Raw genomic sequence first — 18020 nt, forward strand, 5'->3', positions numbered from 1 at the left:
CGATTCTCGGCGACAAATGAAATGGCCACGGAGAGCTGTAAGTGAAGATATACTTCATTTTACTTATTAAATCCATTATATTTCGTGGTCCGATTGACCAAATAACATCTTTCAATTAATTAATCTTTTTATGTAAGGTATTGGTTGAAATGGTGGTTAGAGCCAAAGGTCGTGGGTTCGAATCTCGCTCGTGACGCTAGCGTTTTCATTTCAACCAATACCTTACATAGAATGGTGATAACTTTGACACAAATTTACTGATCTAGTGTAAAATTTATATGGATTTAGAAATTTATAAACGGCTAGTAATGGCATAAGGGCTACCGTAAATAAATTACAATTGGAGATTTTAAAAAAATGAAACGTCCTAAGAGTTTTTGTTAATTTACCTTATTTTTCTCATTATATTACCCTAAAACATAAACGCTTTTGACATAGTCTGAAAGAAAATTAATAAAGCTTTTTAAGTCAAATTTGGATAAAATCCTGAGATTTTACGGAATTTTGAAATGAAATCGGACATCGGGACGAAAAATAATACTCCCTTCTGATCAAACCCAAAAATATATTTTTTTTAATAAAAGTTTGTACTTAAAGGTTTGAAATGGTGCCTATAACGAATCCGGTTTTTTTCCAAACTTTGTCGGTAGCATCTTTGCATTTTTGTAACATGTTATGCATAACCATGAAATAGTGCAAAGTAAGAAAATTATTTTTAAAAATAAACTATGTCAATTACAAGAACTGTTAGACACGTGTGTAATATTTTTTCGACCTAGTAATACCCAAAAAAGGCTCATTGAAATCGAAGTTCTCACGTTCTGTAACATCCCATTGTTAATATTGTACGTATTTTCTAGGTTTTTATCGTTTGTGAATTGTAGTTTTGAATTTTTTGAATATTGTGTTAAATATTCTTGTCGTGTAATCAAAATCAACAAATGAAGGTTTTTAGTTGTCAGTGAAATGCATGGTCGTCACAAATTTTCTGCACGTGTTAAATTCAAGCCTATTCATTTGAATAAAAGGAAAGTTTAGCATTTTAACACATTAGATTCCTACTCTGACAAAAAGGTTTATCTTTTTTATTATAAATTTACATTTTCCCTATTTAATTCCTTACAGAAAATTGTTAAAATTAAGCCTAAATGTTAAGGCAGAATTCGGATGTCTAAGAAGAAGTAGTCAACCGTTGAAATTGGATGAAATACAGTTGAATGGTCTCACAGTCAATGAACGCATATCGGAACTTCATTGAGGGTCCGCCGTTTATCGCTTTTTGCTCTTCGCCTGAACTACTTCAGCTTAACACAATGGGAGGCGTTTAAATGACAATGCCTTAGTCTATTTCTACAAAGAATATTTATATTTAAAATATATACAGATTGGCGCTCTTGAATATTAGAAGTGTACCGTTGTAATCTTTGCTTTATTTACGCAAGGCATGTGTGATTTTATTTTAAGTTAGATTTATACTACTATTAGTAAAACATGGGGTGGTTTTACCCTTTATCATGGCTATTCTAACTCTATTAATATAGCAATGTGAGTAAGAGAAGGTATTCTCTCCAAATCGTGTTACGGTTATCAGGACTAAAAATTAAGTACTTCGAACTGAAGCAGTATTGCCATGGTGTCGTCCTGGACATATCTCAGATATTAACCCTACAAAGGTCAGGTTGGCCTGTTCCTATGTCCGTTTCCGGACTTACACAGGATTCTCAGACATTAACCCAGGGTATGGCATCCTTTGGTTCAGTAAAAGCTCAAACTGAACAACTTTTTGTTTAATGTGGTGATTAGTGACCGTTAATCGATAATTATTCAGATTTCGTGAGATGCGGTCTGGTGTGATAGGTTTCGGAAAAACATTTTCTTTATCGTGCCAACGTTTCGATCTTTATTGAGATCATCTTCAGGGCCTGGGATTTACAAACATTGTTTACATTTAACAAATACATTTAGGATGTAGAAAAGTGAATTTATACAATGCAAAATATATTTTTTATATTCAATCAAAGTAATGTATTTGTTAAATGTAAACGATGTTTGTAAATTCCAGGCCCTGAAGATGATCTCAATAAAGATCGAAACGTTGGCACGATAAAGAAAATGTTTTTCCGAAACCTATCACACCAGACGCATCTCATGATTTCTGAATAATTTTTGTTTAATGTTGAAAATTTTGAACGGCTCTTTTCCCCCGATTAAACCGATTGAAGATTGTAGAACGCGGGAATCGTAAGTTAATTAATATGTGCTTAACCAACAAGTTACACTAATAACCTAAATTTCAGTTTTTGATTTACTAAATTCGGTCGATTTCTTTTGATTGATTCACAAATTCCAAAAGGTCACATAGAATGTGCATTAATTTAAGATTAAACAATTCAATTTATAATTAAATCTAACGTCAAACCTCAGATATTGTTTCTCTTTTTACAAACCAAAAAAAGGTGTCAACAAGATAAAAATAATGTAAAAGCGCGAATCGAAAATATCTTACTAAAATCTATGGGCATGCTTAACACGAAATAACTTTAACACAACTGTTACCAAAACAAGTTATGTTGAAAAGCTTAATTAATTTTTTTCTTTACCATTGTAAAGAAACAATACAGATAAATTAAAGTTGTCAAATTACTAATTTAGACGGATTTATATTCCAAATTTCTAAAAAGTAATACAGATTGTTCATTAACTTAACTTTAAATCAATTGAACTTATAATTAAATCTAACTTCAAACCTTAGGGTTTTTTGTTTTTTTCCCTCAAATTCCAATAAATAATACAGAAAATGATGTAAAGAGAGAAATTCATAAAAACCCTAGTGAATAATGGCATCCCCCTACCCACAAGGTGCAGTATCTTGCTGGGCAGAGTGGAAAACCAAAAAATATTCAACTCCATAGGTGCATTTATGAACAGAAACAAAATAGAAATTTAATAAAATCAAAATGATAATAACAAGAAATGCATACTACATAAATTGAAATAAAATACACAAAAAAGAAGAAGAGGTATGTAGCAATATACCTAAACGGGCAAAGCAAAAAAATTTTTTAAAAATATGAACACAACTGTTATTAAAATAAATTATGTGGAAAAGCATAACTGTTGTTAATTACCATTGCAAACAGCATAAATTCCAGTTTTTAATATACCACATTTGATCAAATTCTTATCCGGATTTAAAAAAAATAATACCTAATGTGCATTAATTTAGCATTAAATTAATTAAATTTATAATTAATTTTAACTTTTTTCTTTTTTTACTTTTTTATGGTGGATTTTTTTGTATGAACCAAAAATGAAGTCATCAAGTTATCGCAGTATAATTATGACCCAGTGCTGCTGCGGACGTAACTAAACGCGGGAATTGAAAGTAGGTTACTAAAATCCGCGAATATGCTTAACACTAAGTAACCTTAACACAACTGTTACTAAAATAACTTATGTTAAAAACCACAAGTTTTGTTAATTCCCATTGCAAAAAACCACATAAATTCCAGTTTTTAATCTACTAAATTTGATCAAATCCTTTTCCGGATTTAAAATAATCAATACAGAATATACATTAATTTATCAATGAATCAATTAAATTTATATTTAATTCTAACGTCAACTTTTTCCTTTTTTCCCCTTTTTATGGTGGATCTTTTTGTACGAACTGAAAAGAAGTCAGCAAGATATCGTAGCAACACCAAGTAACCTTAACACAGCTGTTGCTAAAATAAGTTATGTTAAAAAGCATAATTGTTGTTAATCACCATTGCAAACAGCATAAATTCCAGTTTTTAATCTACTACATTTAATCAAATTTTTAGCCGGATTTTAAAAAAATAATACCTAATGTACATTAATTTAGCATTAAATTTATAATTAATTCTAACTTTTTCTTTTTTTACCTTTTTTAGGGTGGATTTTTTTTTTTTTTTTTTTTTGGTACAAACCAAAATGAAGTCATCAAATTATCGCAGTACTACACAGTGCTGCTGCGGACGTATCTAAACGCGGGAATTGAAAGTAGGTTACTAAAATCCGTGGGCATGCTTAACACTAAGTAACCTTAACACAACTACCAGTTTTTCTTTCAATCCACAACGTTTCGGATTTTAATCCTTCCTCAGGTGAGTTAACACAGTGGTTAAAACAGTTTTTTTAAAATCATTTGTTCGGAGTCTGAAAGACTTAAATATGTACCACACTGGATCTTTTTTAAAATAAACTGTTACAAAATATTAATGACTGACGACCACTGTTTTAACCACTACGTTAACTCACTTGAGGACGGATTAAAATAAATCCGAAACGTGTGGATTGAAAGAAAAACTGGTTGTTTTTTTGAGATGACCTATTATTCCACCTTCGAGAAGGAAAAATTATAACACAACTGTTACTAAAATAATTTATGTTAAAAAAGCGTAAGTTTTGTTAATTCCCATTGCAAACAAACAACATAACTTCCAATTTTTAATCTACACAATACCTAATGTGCATTCATTTAGTATTAAATCAATTAAATTTATAATTAATTTTAACTTTTTTCTTTTTTTACTTTTTTATGGTGGATTTTTTTGTATGAACCAAAAATGAAGTCATCAAGTTATCGCAGTATGATTATGACACAGTGCTGCTGCGGACGTATCTAAACGCGGGAATTGAAAGTAGGTTACTAAAATCTTAACACTAAGTAACCTTAACTCAATTGTTACCAAAACAAGTTATGTTTGAAAACGTTATATTTGTTATATAAAATTGTTCTTGTTGTGTTTTTCTTTGTTGTTTTTTTATAACGGTTCCCTTTTGTCTAATGAAACGAAGCCGTTATGGAAAATGGTTTGTCTGGCCAGTTGAAAACGTCCAGACAGTCCCTCAGCCTGTCAAAATTCAAGAACAAACAAGGGACTTTGACAAACTATTTAATAGGGAAAAATAGGTAATTACAAAAATAAAAAAGTGTTTTTCCTTTTTTTTAATGTTAAACTAATTATTCTTTTGTACCAGCCAGAAACTTGAAACCCAAAACAATGGTGTCAAGGAACAAAAGGGAATATTTGAGAAGGATAATGATCATTCCACTGTTGGTCAGTACTTGTGTTGTTTCTTATAATATAAATTATTTCCTTTGAGATTTGTCCATAAAAAATAGTTGCATGCTGAATATTTCCAATTGAGTCTGTTCCTATTTTCATTAAATTGTTATCCTATTGATATAAACTGCTCAAAAATGAATAGAAATATTGCCAATTTTGTATTACTTACTTTCCCTAGGATTTTTATTATGAATTTCATTAAAATTTATTAGAAATTATTATTTTTTTACTGAAGGAAAATTTAATTAAGGGATTTTGAAAAATAACAAAACAAAAGGTTTTAATTCCTTAATTCTGTTTATTGGGCATAATATTTTTTTAAACTAAAACCGTGTATAATGGCTAAAACCGCTGTGCACCTGTTAGGCATACCGTTAAAAAGGTTGCCACTAATTTCATTAGGATTTTCACTCCATTGGTGTTGCAACGCTGTATTCAGTTGTTGCAGGTCTACTAGCTAAGGGTGGTGAACGAAAATCCTTCTCTGCAACGCATCCCACATGTGCTCAATGGTCGGAAATCAAAAATTCATGCCAATGAGATCCCTGGTTTGGATGTATTCCTCGATAATTTCTTGGACATAATGGACTGCGGTGAAGTTGCCTTCAACAATATGAAGTCCAGTTCCTCCTCCAGGGTCATTGTATCATCCCCTGTTCTCGGTTCATCAGTGCCTGCTATCATTATACAACAGAAACGCGACTCATTAATAAACATAACAGCATTCCATTAATGTTCTCTTCTAGGTGCTCGCTGCACCATGCTCTCCTGAATTGCAGGTGGTCTCAAAGGGGCATACGATGTGAGGCCAACTTCCCACAAACGATTACATATCGTTTGTGTTAATAAAGGCCTTGCCAAAACTTCTTTTACTTCATTTAGGATCTGGCAGGCACTATGGAAAGGGTTCCACCTTGCAGCTATGACAATATTTCTGTCCTCCCTTAGCGTCATAATGTGCTGAGATCCACTACCGAGCCTCCAATTGGCACTTCTAGTCTCTTGGAATCAGTCTAAAGTCCGGGAGACCACGCTCTGAGAAACGCCAACTGGCTCTGCGATATCCACTTGACCTCAATGACTCATTCTCACAATAATATGGCGAACTTCTGGTTCAAGTTGATGTCTTTCCATGATTAAAGAGAATACAACTGGATTAAAATAGAGAAAAGATGAGAAAAGGTGTTTAGTTACAAAATGAGTAATCTTCATGTTTACTCTTCTTAAGTAAATCCGTTATTAAAAATGAGGATTAAAATTTATTGGTTTTTGGTATTTTCTATTTTGTTTTACCCAACTAACTAGAACACATTGGTTAATTTAATTAAAATTAATAGAATAAGAATAAATTACAAATATTCCTACTCATTTTTGGGCAGTTTAGATTGTTGGCTGCAGGGTTATGAACAATTTGGTTATTTCCCATTATTATACCATTGGTTGATTTGTCAGACGCATGTCAGCATTTCGCCGTACTGAGTGGTAAAGTGACAATGACTGAACTTGTCAGCCCGAACCGTTGAGTCCAGCAAACCAAAATGTTTAGTAAAATCAAATTTCAATTTATCACCTCACAGACCATAGGATAAAACTCACGAATAGCTAGACTGATACAACATTGGTCTTTGATAAAGTAGAATTTAATTTTTGAGAAGTTTTGGTCATTACTGATCATTTTGGTCCACCTATCCTTGCTTCAGACAAACGGAAGATTGAAAAATTTGTCTGACCAACCAGGAGAAGATAGGCTGACCAAAATGATCAGGAACAATCAAATTTTATGTTCTTCTCCTGCTAGGATGATATAAAATCGGTTTTTGTCAAAACAGAATTTAATTATCAAAAAAAGCTTCATGTGAAATTTTTGTCATTTCTATGATTTGACAAAACAGAATTTAATTTTAGAAAATGAACATACGAAATTTTGGTGCACCTATCCTCACCCTCATCAGACAAATGGAAAAATGCAAAATTCATGCTTGTCGGTACAAAATGGCGAGGATCGGCAGTATAAAATGATCTCAAATGAAATAAATGATAGGTTCATCATTCTTCAAGCCGCATGAGGAAATCTCGCAATATTATGATATACCTTGCCTATTCTCATTTTCTTTGCTTATACACATTTCAGCATTTACTCAATAGGATTTTTTGGTCATAATTATACTATCAATGACAACTTAGAAATGAAGACGTGGATACTATAAATTCACTTACTCGTCATAATCCAAAAACCTGGCAAGATTTGGAAAGAAAGAATCAATAAAATGTATCAATGTAAGGAGGAAGAGATTCCAAATCCCTATGAATCCTTAACTTATTGCAAGCTGAATGGTTAATTGAGCTTAAACACACATTTTATTCCTGGTTCTAATACATTTTTAAGCTTAATTTTGTTATTAAACTATTATTAATTCCAGTAACATTTATTAAGCAAGAAAATAACTTGTACATTTCTTAGAATTTAATGATTTTAAATAAATAAGGAAAACTTTTGTATTTTCTTTCAGAATTTGATGATATAATTTTTCCATCTGACGAAGAAGTGGAAAAGGTAAAGCATTCCCTACTTTCGTCCTATTTTTTTTTTTATTATTGTTATTTTTTTAAATTATGAAATGACAGGATGATGAAAAAGATCAAGAGAAGATCACTATTGAAGATATGTCACCATGGAGTTCACCTGAGAAAGAAAAGAAAGAAAATGACCAGCAAAAGGCAAAACATGGCAATTTGGTATGTTTAGCTCATGTTAGACAAATACTACCATATATCAAATGCATATTTTATTGACATTGTACAATCGGGTTGCAAATTTTACTTATGTTATTTTAATGTGTAAATTCCCTCGAGGATCATTGGCCCGATCCTTTTTAAAATATACACAGCTGATATTCCTACTTCCCCAAACACAGTCTTCTCCACGTTTGCCAATGACACGGCTATCCCCTCCCATCATTCCAAGGAGTGTTGCTATATTAAAAATGAAATAAAAGAAGGTAAAGTGAAAAATAAAACAACACTTGCTTCACTATGCTGGGATTTGAATACAGGGCAGCCAATATTGCAAATACAAAAAATATGATGTATTTATATATTAAATGCAATAAATAAATAAAAGTCCACAAACCTTATGTAAAAATACATACATGAATTTACCAGTGAAACTTTTTCTGGTAGGTCAGTATGTCTTGTAATAACTGTAGAAAAAAGGTGTGTTAAGACTGCGTTATGCTTTATTTCATCTTTGTCATCATCAGAAGTCACTTGTACAACAGATTTGCTCAAGCTTTTGTGATACAAATACCTTTCATTAAATTAAATAACAGTTACCTGTGGAAGAATATTTAGAAAAGTATAAGGGACAAACTGTCTCTGACTAAAGTCTAGTCAGAAAAAAAAAATTATCTGTAGACTTTTCTAACCTTTAGCGTGTCTTTGTTTGTTATTTTGTCAATTATGCCTTATTATGAAATATTTGTACCACTGAGGATAGTCTGATTGACCACGGGTGCGAATAGATAGGCCAGGATTATAAAAGAAGTATACAATATTTCACAATTTTATATTATTATTGGGTTAAGCCAGTGATTTCCCAAACTGTGCGCCCGGGCGCCTTGGCTGTGCTACAAGGGCGCTGCGAAAATTTTCTATAAAAAATATTATTTTTATATTTATAAAAATAATCCCTACAAACAATATAGCTCTAAAAACTAAGACCATGGTGGCCACCCAGTCTCAATTTGGATGTTAACAAGACAGCTGCAATTATTATTGCCCCCCCCCAAAAAAAAAAATTTCGCTATTAAGTATTAATTGCTTTTCAAAAGGTAATTTTTGAAATTTAACAAGAAAGTCAGGAGTTTTGATTCTTTATTAAATAAAATTGAATACAAAATAAGACGTTTAGATATAATCAAAGCTTTTATTGAAAGTGAATTAAAGTTTACACTGAAATAGTTCATTGCTTTGACTTGGGGTGTCGCGGAAAAATTCTGATATGTTAAGGGTGCCGGAAACAGAAAAAGTTTGGGAACTGTTGGGTTAAGCTGAAAGTAAAAGAAAAATAATTTTTGAAATTTTGATTGCTAAGTTGTCTTTAGTCTGCTTCACAAGTTGACCAAATGATAATTTAAAACCTTTATTTATTTGTAAAATTTAACATAAAGGATAATTTATTTTTGGATATTTTTACACTTTATGATCAATTGTTTCAACAGAATGAAACCCGAAATACAAGCTACATTATTGAAGATACGTCTCCTTGGAGTACCCCTGAAAAGTATAAATCTTCTGAACCAGAAAAACCCAAAAATGATAGTGTTATAACCATTGACGACAGCCTAAACTCAAACCAATCTCAACTATTGCCAACTCAAGTCAAGTCTAAGCCAACGAAAAGTTCAACTGTGCTTATCAGCACCGACGACGATTCAGATATCGATCTATCTCCCTTTAAATTTAAAAGGATAAAGAATAATTTTTCAAAAAAGTCGCCAAAAAAGGACAGGAAAAAATCAGAATCCTGCATATTAGATACGCCCGAGAAATGTTCAATTCAGAGCCAAGTATCTCCTAAACCTTTGAATTCTAGTTTTATCAACAAAAAATTGAAAAAGGTACTTTTAACACCAGTTAAAAAGAATGTTTCACCTGACAAAAAAAGAGAAATTCCAACACAAGAAAATTCTTGTAATGGGGATATCATTTCAACCAAAGCTGAACAAGAAGATCCTATTAGTGGTACATTTGACCCTGATGGTAAGTTTATTTATAACTTCTTTTTTTTAATTAACTTTTTTGATCTGTTCCAATTTCAGTAGTCTAATTCTAATTGGTAATTTTAGATTGTTTAGAAACTTGGTTGGAAAGTATGTCTTCCCACCCCGGCTTTCAGAAAGTGTCTAGTGACGTAAGCCTTAAACATGACTATAAAATCATTAATGAAATCTATAGTTAAATCATTATTTTTTTAGATGCCAGCTGACACATTGTCTAATTGTTTATCAACAATTAAACAATGTGAACAAGATATCTTAGAAAAGGTATTCAATATATTTGTAGCCTTACCGCCATTTGTTTCTGAGCTCATACCTTGCTTGAAGGGAAACAGTTCTTTGTTAACGAAAATGCAAATCCTTAGACAGAGGGCAAAAGCGAAAAAAAGACAAGTTGAAAATGCTCTCAAAGCCAAGAGTAGCGCCGATTTCAATTCTGGCATGTCTAAGAATTCTATGTCAAATTTAACTATAGATTCGCAGAAAAATAAATTTGAAACATCTATGGATGATTATTTTGATGAAATGGACTATGAAATTAATTATCAAATTGAAAATTCTTTAAAAGAAGATGCAAATATAAATAATTCGATATCTAATGATTTAACATTAAATGCTTCAAGTGATATGTTCAATATAACAAAACCGGCTACTTCAGAACAACCTATCAACAATTTCTCTACTGAAATTAGTCAAACATCAACACCAAGCTTTGGCGGTTTTAAATTAAAAAAGCCAACTCATATTCGAGAAATACTTTCCTCTTCTATCAAACAGTCACACGAGACATCAAAAGTAAATCTTAGCATATCGGATTCAATGGCAGGCAAAGAGCCTTCCCCGGATAAGTTTGAACCAAAGTTGAACATTCCTGACAAGGATCCTTCAGATTCGAGTAAATTTGAAAAAATGTATTCAGATTTTTGCCCTGATGAGTTCACAAAAAGTGTTAAAGAAATGCCAAAACCCATCATACGGAGTATGCTATCTCAACCCAAACAAATCACAGAATTCCAGCCTTCACCCAGACCTCAGTCTCAAATCGTAAAGCCTGGGATTTCAAATCAGGTTTCCTCTACACAACAAACTAACCATGGTAAGTTTGAATAAATTACTCCTTTTTGTAACCAGTAATTTACAATTTGTCTAGGTACAACGGAACGAACCTTTCAGTCATTAATTTTGGACACCACTTCTATTGACAGTGCAAAGCAGTTTAACTCGACAAACTACCCTCATTGTAAAGAAATGTTCAAAGTAAGTTTTTCAATCATTTTTGACCAATAATTGTCAATTTAAAAACATCAAATTGTTAACAAATGTGCAGGTTTTTAGAGAAAAATTCGGTTTACACAAATTTCGCCCGAACCAAATGGAAGCAATCAATGCTGCTATGCTTGGATTTGATTGTTTTGTTTTGATGCCAACCGGTGGAGGTAAATCATTATGCTACCAGCTACCGGCTACTATTTCCAAGGGAGTTACCATTGTTATCTCTCCATTAAAATCCCTCATCTTTGATCAAACAGAAAAACTCAAATCGTTAGATGTGAGTAATGATTGGATTTTTTTAGAAATTTATTACAATTTTATTTTAATTTTCCAGATATCTGTTGCATGTCTTACTGGAGATATCAGTCAAAATCAAGCTAATGAAGTTTACCATCGACTAACACCATACAACAATGATACTGGTATATTGAAAATTTATTTGTTTTCATATTGTCAGGCTTTAGTAACATTTTTTTTTCAGAATTGAAAATTCTTTTCGTGACGCCTGAAAAAATTTCCTTCAGTGACAGACTAAATAGCATGTTTTTATCTTTGTATCAAAATAACCTGCTAGCAAGGTTTGTCATTGATGAAGCCCACTGCGTTTCACAATGGGGTCATGATTTCAGGTATTAAAAATTTATAAAATACAATGTAAAAAGTTACAATGTTAATTTAATAGGATTTAAACAATTTCTGCAGGCCTGATTATAAAAAATTGAAGCTTTTAAGAAACAACTATAAAAATGTTCCTATGATGGCATTAACAGCTACAGCAACCCCTCGTGTTAGGAAAGACATCATGTTTCAACTGGGTCTTAATTCTCCTAAATGGTTTTTATTTTATTTATATAATTGTTAATTTCAAGCTTGTAATATTTTTTATTTTCTAGGTTTCTTTCGAGCTTTGATAGGCCGAATTTGAAATACGAAGTTATTACAAAATCAGGGAAATCAGCTTTGTTAGAAATTATCGGCCTCCTCAAGACAAGGTTCGCTTTTGAGTTAAATTGTGAAAATTACCGTCATAATTTTTTTGTCGTGAATTTTCCAGGTTTTCAAAACAGTCAGGGATTATATATTGCTTTTCTCGAAATGACTGTGATAATTTGGCTAAACAGCTTAAACTGAATCAAATAAGATCAGCAGCATATCACGCCGGCCTTTCGGACAAACAACGATCTGATGTACAAACTCAATGGATCTCTGATAAAATAAAGGTGATGAAAAAGCATTACATAATTAAATATTAGCATTTCCTTCAATTTTAAAAAGTCCCTAATCTTTTAAATATTTATTTATAAAACATTTTATCCAATGTTGTATTTTTATTGTTTTTGTACTGTAGAGTCCCAATAATCCAAACTAATTAAGACTGAGCTCTGTTCATTTTAGTTCAAATTCATATTAGCTGAATAAATGCAGAAACTAGGCAAAAAAAATTGTTTAATTTATTAAGGAATGTAGGGGACCGTAGTGGCTGAGTGGTTACAATGTCGGACGCGTATTAGCTTGGTGGTTCTAGGTTTGAATTGGCAGTCCATGGCTTTTAACTAATAATGATATTGTAAAGTGGTTTAACCCTTTGATTCTGTGACATCCAATGACCGTTGGATGTTAAGCTTTACTGTATGACTTTACAAAGAATGTATATACAGACATATTGTACAGTCATTTCAATTTTTTTCAACTGGAAAAGCTTTTTTAAATTTGTTTTTAATTTTTTATTCTGTGAAGACCATGCAGTTTGCTCTTCTGTGTGTATGTGCTTGTTAGATTATTTTAATTAATTATTTACCCATTTTGTTCGATTAAGTAAAATAAATGAAAAATTATTGTTGAAAGTTGAAATGACTTTTGTTCAACTATACACACAATTTGAACAGTATGTAGGTGCTACATGGGACTCATCTCTGTAAAGTAAAGGTCCTGGGTTCAAATCCAGCAGCCCTGCATGGCAAATGTTTTTTTTGTTTTTTCACTCCAAGGGTTGATATGACCTCTGCTGTTATGAACTCTCATTTAAAAATAAAAGTGGTTTACAAAAGAAATTTTTTCTCTCCATTGACTGATTTGTATTTGGATTGACTAAACTTTTTGTCTCAATTCTTTGTGTCTGAGATGAATCCTCACGTGCGTCTGAGCTTCCCAGACTCATTGTCACAGTAAATCTGGTGTGTCACGAGTTATTATTTCCCATCCATTATGGAATTCTAGACTCATTGTGGCGCATACAGGTGGGCTTAACATCAAACTATCCATTGGGTGTATCAGATGAGGGTTCAAACCATTTTACAATACTTTCTTCATATTATTAACAATTAAAAATCCATGGGCTATGTCTGGATTCGAACCTAGCTAGTGTGGCAATACGAGTTAGACGCCCTAACCACTTGGCCACTGCTGTTCCCCTCATGCTGTGGAATCTCATGTAACTGTAGAATCAAATTAAATTAATTTATAGAGATCATGCCTGGAAGATGTCTGAAATAAATGTAGACATTGGTTGCTTCAAAATCTTAAAACTTGTGGCTTGGTCTTCACTTGTTAGGAAGTGAATAGTGACAGCTTATCTTATGGCTGGGGAGGTAGATTCCTTAAATTGGAATTTTCATAAAATTTGATTACCAACCTTGATTAAAATGGTTTAAAAATTGTTTGGGGATGTGCTCCAAAAAATTCTGAAAATGCCATTTCCTATTTTCACTCTGTTCCCGACTTGAAATAATTTCTGGTCATTTTTTTTTAATTGTTAATTATAAATAAAGAGCTAGGATTATTTTTGAATGATGCTGTCATTTTTCTGACAAACTGCTTTAGGTAGGCGTACGGATTAACAGACTCCCCTGTATTTTAGAAATAAAAACTGTGAAGAAATACAAGATAGAACCATCCTTGTTGAAGTTTTAATTTGTTAGAATTATCATTGTTATGGGTTGAAAGATAGTGACTAAATACAATTTACGATAATTCTTACCTGTCTTTTCCTTGTTTCCTCTCTTTTATGAACTTTTCATACAAATCATATAAATTTATTAATTTTTCTAGGTTATTTGTGCTACAATAGCATTTGGAATGGGCATTGACAAGCCCGATGTCCGATTTGTCATACACTATTCTCTTCCCAAATCTATAGAAGGATATTATCAGGAAGCTGGGCGAGCTGGGAGAGACGGGCAAAAGTCGAATTGCATGCTTTATTACAATTATTCCGACATGCATAGAATAAGGAAAATGATTGATTGTAATGATTTTTAATTTAAATACATTTTAATCCTTGTTTTCTTAGGAATTTATTTAATTATTGTTTATTTTGTAATCCAGTTGATCGAGAAGGTACTGCTGAATCTAAACAAACCCACATCGATAATTTGTGGAGAATCGTAGCATTTTGCGAAAATAAGACTGAATGTAGGAGAGTTATGCTTTTAAATTATTTCGGCGAGAAGTTTTCCAAAACGAGCTGCCTTTCTCATCCAAGTACCACTTGCGACAATTGCTCCTCTCAAGTAAGCCTAATACGTTTTCATTTATTTTATCGCCACAAATATATTGTGTATCGTCGCTTGTATATTTTTCAGGAACAATTTGAAACCATCGATGTGACAGCTTTCGCCAAAGATGTCGTCATGGGGATCAGAGACATATGCGGAAATGTTTCAAATTCGACTTGGGCGAAAAATTTCACCACACCTCATATTGTCGATGTTGTCAAAGGAAGTGAAGCTAAAAAAGTGATTTCTGCAGGTAATAACAATATATAGTTTTAATTAAATTTTTATGTTAATATTTTTTTTAAAATCATTTAGGACATAATAGACATAAAATTCATGGGATGCTTAAGTCCTGGCATAGAGGAGATATTGAAAGAATGCTACATAAATTGACTTTAGACGGATTTTTAGATGAACTCCATCTTCCTTCTAGAGATGGTATTGTAAATACTTACATAAAAATTGGTCCAAGGGGGCAGCAGCTTATATCTGGAAATGAAAAGGTAAAAAAAAAATACATTGATTGAGTCAGGTCATAAAATAAGTTCATAGTGTAAATTAAATGAAAATTTCAGGTACCATGAACCATTTTGTTCCATTACCTGCATCTTCCCTGTAATTCCACCATCCCAGAACTTCAGATTTTTACGACCGTGAATGAGCAGTGAACCTGTTGATGTAGTTTTTCATGAAGTTTTTTCAATTATGTATGTTTGTAAAGCTCGGAATAAGTGAAAATCTGAAGGGGGAAATGTCAGGCAAATACGGTGGATGGGCACATCCCAGCCAGCCATGCTTGAACAGTTTCTGGTGTGTCTCCAAAGACAAAAAAGATGCGTAACCCTGGTGGAAAACAATAACCTTTGACTAGCCAATTGGCTAATACCGGCCATTTTTTTTTTTTTTTGCCAATTATCAACTTTAATTGCAACATTTATGTGCAGTATACCCTAGAATTAATGGTTTGGTTGGGCAAAAAAAAAAAACAACAGATAATAAAGCATATCATTTCAACCCCACTAAATACACAATATCCTTGGGTTGTAATCCATCTTTTGGAGTTTTTATTGGTGGATTCCTGCCTCTCAGGATTTTCCTCTTTGAATATTATAAAGGGCCTACTTTTCATCCCCAGTTGTTGTTTTTAAAAAAGTGGATTGTTTACATTCACTTGAAGGAGGGAATCACAGATTGAGAGATGGTTTAATAAATTCTTCTCAGTCAACATAAGGCAACATATTTTGCTGACAAATATATCCAGCTGTCGCAGATGCGTTGAAATGCTTGTGACAAAGGTCTCTGATGTCCTGTATTGTTGAGTTGGATTATTTGTGACAAAAGCTTAAATTTGGTCATCATCTTTCAATTTTCTTGAATCTTTAATCTTGAATTTTCTTTTAGTCTTCCAAAACAAAATTATACTTCTGAACCTAAAGCCTCATAAACATCACAAATTTTTCTAGCAGTCTGAGCTCGGTTTTCCCTTTTGCGGTAATAAAAAATGATTAAATGGCAAAAATGTATTATTTTTTCCTCCATTTTAAATCCCAAATGAAACCGTTAACTAATCCGTTTTAAGAGTGTGTGAACAATAATTGCAAATATTGCTTCAAAACAGAAAAAGGATAAAATTTAATTATTGAAAACGCTACGGACTCATTTTATAGCCCATTATAAGCATATTATTTTTTTTTTTTAATTTCAATATTTTATATTTCTCTTAGGTGACCCTTGCTATGAAGAGCAAGGGTACAAAAGTTACTGGAAACAACAAAGGTAGCGGAGATTCCAGCGATTCTGAGGATGAAGACATCAAGGACATCCAAGAAAGTTGTTACCTTGCGCTGTTGGAAAAAGTTCGCGATATTGCTCTCGAGCTCCATGTTAATTCTAACTCTGTCATGGGAATTGAGGTAATTAATCCTCATGAAAACCCAAAATTTCAGTTAATTAATTTTTATCATTCATCAAGGCTTTAAGATCCATGTCGAAAATCATGCCAACCACCGAAGAAGAAATGTTGAAAATTGTTGGTGTGACAAAAGCAAATTTTGATCGTTACGGAAAACAACTGATGGAAATAATAGAAAATTTTGAAGCCTCAAGAAATGGTATTCATGCTTAAAACTAAAAAAAAAAATAAATAAAAAAAATTGGACGTGGAAATAAAATTTGTTAAATTGCAGTGCTATTATGCGAAAAGGCAGAAGCTCTATCGCAGAAGTCAACCGTTAATGCTGCAATGGAAAATGGAGAAAACTGGTTATCAGCTAGAACTGAATCGCCATATTTTCCATCTTCGGAACCTTCCACCAGCTCTGGTTTTAGAGGAAGGAAAAAAGGTTTCAGAGGACGATCAAGCAAGCGTGGAAGAGTTACAAAGTAATTACGTCGTTCATGCCTTATCTGCTGAAATGTTTTTATTAAAAAAAAATTCTAATTTCAGGAGAAAGGCGACTTCATCAAAAAAAGATGGTTCCACACTCAGGTAATAATTTTAAACATTTCTTATTTTCAATTAACATTACAATTTTTCTGGGTTTTTTTTCCTAGGACAAAATTGGCAGCAGTAGCAAAGAAAGTAGGGTAAGTAAATTCCACATTTTAATTGTACTCAAGAGTTTCCATATTTTATCATTATCTCTATTTAAATAGTTTTGTATTTTTTAAAAATAAATTTTATCTCATTTTCAGCCTTGGCGGACTTGGCGTAAGGTCTCCTAAAAAAAAGGGAGGCACTTACATCCCACTTCCAAGAGGTTCTTTCTAATTTATCTGTGATTGTTTTAGTGATAATGTATTTTTTAAACCTGTAATTATCAATACTTAATACGTTAATGTCACATTTATACATAAGCTACACAATTTTATAGCTAGCCCACTTTTTGTTGTGTGAAAATAATTGTTAAACCCTGTACATATTTTTGTATCATTTTGTAAGTGTCATATTTAAATAACAAATCTGTTTTTGAAATAAATTAATGTTTATATATGTAGTCATTTCAATCACATTCTGACCAATTTTTATACTTCAAACCAAAAGTATGAGGTTATATCAAATATAAACAACTTCCGAGTCAGAATGAGCTATAGATGTCAAAACGTCATGACAATGTATCTAAGGTTCCATAAAGTGTGCCAGATCCTTTGACTTTTACAGAAAGGAGCCGAGACTGCAGATCTGCCAGTTTTCAGCACACTTTGATCGTCTCCCTATAGCCCTGACCTATCACCGTGCAATTTTCACCTTTTTTGGCACCTTGACATGCAAAAATGAATGTGTCTCACCTGTATGTGAAGCTACACAGACAATATGAGGCCACTGAGGCATCATCAGCGAGTTGTTTCACCAGATGGATCACACTACCGTGGCATCAAAC

At 32.4% G+C, this 18020-nt stretch overlaps 1 protein-coding gene across 1 annotated transcript; it reads left to right on the top strand.

Annotated features, from left to right (window-relative positions):
• The first annotated feature begins 4689 nt into the window (after positions 1–4689).
• LOC106669964 (Bloom syndrome protein homolog) lies at positions 4690–17604 on the top strand. Its single transcript, XM_014399892.2, has 24 exons — positions 4690–4939; positions 5008–5087; positions 7607–7650; positions 7722–7832; positions 9317–9857; positions 9944–10008; positions 10073–10970; positions 11025–11131; positions 11202–11423; positions 11481–11568; positions 11628–11775; positions 11849–11980; positions 12040–12138; positions 12201–12366; positions 14195–14390; positions 14471–14655; positions 14728–14893; positions 14956–15143; positions 16365–16553; positions 16613–16751; positions 16827–17022; positions 17087–17128; positions 17194–17226; positions 17335–17604. The coding sequence occupies exons 1-24, from the start codon at positions 4830–4832 to the stop codon at positions 17408–17410; spliced, it is 4221 nt and encodes a 1406-aa protein (XP_014255378.1). The 5' UTR covers positions 4690–4829; the 3' UTR covers positions 17411–17604.
• The last annotated feature ends 416 nt before the right edge of the window (positions 17605–18020 follow it).

This window comes from Cimex lectularius, unplaced genomic scaffold (genome assembly GCF_000648675.2).
Source record: "Cimex lectularius strain Harlan isolate CLEC.00 unplaced genomic scaffold, Clec_2.1 scaffold187, whole genome shotgun sequence".
In the NCBI taxonomy this organism is placed as follows: Eukaryota; Metazoa; Arthropoda; class Insecta; order Hemiptera; family Cimicidae; genus Cimex; species Cimex lectularius.